This window comes from Parus major, chromosome 23 (assembly GCF_001522545.3).
Source record: "Parus major isolate Abel chromosome 23, Parus_major1.1, whole genome shotgun sequence".
In the NCBI taxonomy this organism is placed as follows: domain Eukaryota; kingdom Metazoa; phylum Chordata; class Aves; order Passeriformes; family Paridae; genus Parus; species Parus major.
The window spans coordinates 5,838,611-5,840,651 of NC_031791.1; the positions used below are offsets into that span (position 1 = coordinate 5,838,611).

Below are 2,041 nucleotides of genomic sequence, written 5' to 3' on the forward strand. Positions count from 1 at the left end.
CTCCATCACTGGGGGGAGCTGCTTCCTCCAAGGAAAAGGAGGTGCCAAGTGATGGGAATTCTTGGGAAGAGTGGGTTCTGTGCTCACCCCGCTCCTGGCTGCCTTCCCTCCTCCCTGCTGTCCTTGGGATTTGCTGCTGGGCCAGGCTTTGATGTGGATTTTTGGGGATAAAGCAGCAAAGCCGCCCCTGCTCCGTTCCCAAATCCCCACTCCAGTGGTGGGGCAGGAACTGGGCCAGTTCCCGAGTCCTGTGTGCTCACTGGGAACTGGGAGGAGGCTGGGCATGGACACCAGGCCTTGGTGCCCTGAACTGGAACAGAAATACCCTGAGGTCTGAAAATTGCCAAGGTGAGAGCGGTGAGCCATGGCCAGACCCACAGCACAGCCCTCCAGGACGTGGGATTGAGTAGGTCTGAACCTGGAGAGAGCAGAAAAAACTGGGAATAAACCAAATATTGACATTTCCTGTGCAAGGACAGCATTTTGAGTTGTATAAATAATACAAATTCTACAGAAATGCATGGTACCACCCTAGAACAGGCATTTTTGCAGAAATAGAAAGTATTGAGCTGATTTGTACATGAAACATTAGAATTAATCTTCAGTTGATCTTTTAACTCTGAAAGCACTTTGGGAATCAGTTTTCTGGGAGTGTTTCTAGTCCATTTATCCAGCTTGTGTCTCCCTCCAGGATCAGTATGGGAATTACGTTATCCAGCACGTCCTGGAGCACGGCCGGCCCGAGGACAAGAGCAAGATCGTAGCAGAGATCAGAGGCAACGTGCTTGTGTTGAGTCAACATAAATTTGCCAGGTAGGAATCCCTCCCTGGAGTTTTCCCTCTGGGAGCAGGGACACATGGAAGAGCTGCAGAGGACTTAGGGGGTTTTGGGAATCCTCTGAGAAGTGAAAATGACTTTTGCATGGAAAGATGTTATAATGGTTATGAGCTGGGGTGTGTCAGCCGGTCTGTCGTGGAGGAGGATGGAGATGTGGAAGAGCAGCTCTGATCCAAGCTCCCAGATTTAACCAGGAATTCTTGCTTGGTTTGGTTTATCTGATTTATTTTCACGGGGTTGAAGCTGTCACTGCCCTGTGGGTGATAAGAACATTCACTGCCCTGGGATGCTGTGTCCAGCCACGGGGGATTTGGGAAATCAGTGCAGCAGCAATCCATCCCACTTTTCCCAGAGGGATTTCCACTCCCAGCATCATTCCCAGCTTTCTGCTGTGTCCCTCTTGAGCCACACCCAAGGAATCCTCCATGGGGAGCTGCAGCATTCCCAGATGCTGCAGAGCCCCCGTGGGTGAAGCAGAACCCAGGTATTTGTGCTTCCCATGTGTGGGAATCCCTGCTGGATGTGCTTCCAGCCCTTGGAACACGAAGGCTGAGCTCTTCAAAGGCTCAGAATTCCCCCTTCCTCTGATGAGAACACTCATGGACACGAGGGAAGCAGAGCATTAATGAGAATCAGGAGAGCGTGGTCTTCACGTTGTTATTTCAGGTTCTTCCTCCCTGCTTTGCCTCCCTCTTTATTCCCAACCTCCTTCCCGGCTGGAGCATTAATTAGTGGAGGTTCCCCCGGGCTGAGCCAGCCTGCTGGTGCTGCTGGGAGCCAGGCAGGGCTGTGGGATGAGCCCAGCCCTCAGTCCCCTTCCACACCCCCACTTCTGGCTCCCTCAGAGCCCAGGCTGCTCACTGATACATTCAGGAATTGTGGAAATCCTCTGCTTGCCTGGGGTTTTTCGTTCCTGAGTGGGCATTTCCATGTTGTCGGAACCTTGGGTGTCCATTCCAGCCTGGAGAAAATCAAAACAGCAGCTTGGCTTCTGTGCTGGGAGAGTGGACACGGACCTGAACTGGTCCAGTTCCCAAATTCCCGCTGAGATCCCAAATCCTGCTGGGCACTGCTGAGCTCTGGAGCACAAATCCCTTGTAGCAGCACACCAGCTGCTCTTAGGGTTGGATGAAAAGCTCTGAGGAGACATTCTGTGCTCAGATCCCTGCCCCATTCCCAGTTCCCTGCCCCATTCCCAGTTCC

General features: G+C 52.4%; 1 protein-coding gene across 1 annotated transcript in view; it reads left to right on the top strand.

The window, feature by feature from the left end:
- LOC107214062 (pumilio homolog 1-like) overlaps nucleotides 1-2,035 on the top strand; it is an 11,520-nt gene extending 9,485 nt beyond the window's left edge. Inside the window, exon 7 of the mRNA XM_015649069.1 lies at nucleotides 692-2,035. Within this exon, the coding sequence (XP_015504555.1) occupies nucleotides 692-817 (126 nt within the window). The 3' untranslated portion in view covers nucleotides 818-2,035. The remainder of the gene's footprint in view (nucleotides 1-691) is intronic.
- Nucleotides 2,036-2,041: the final 6 nt, after the last annotated feature.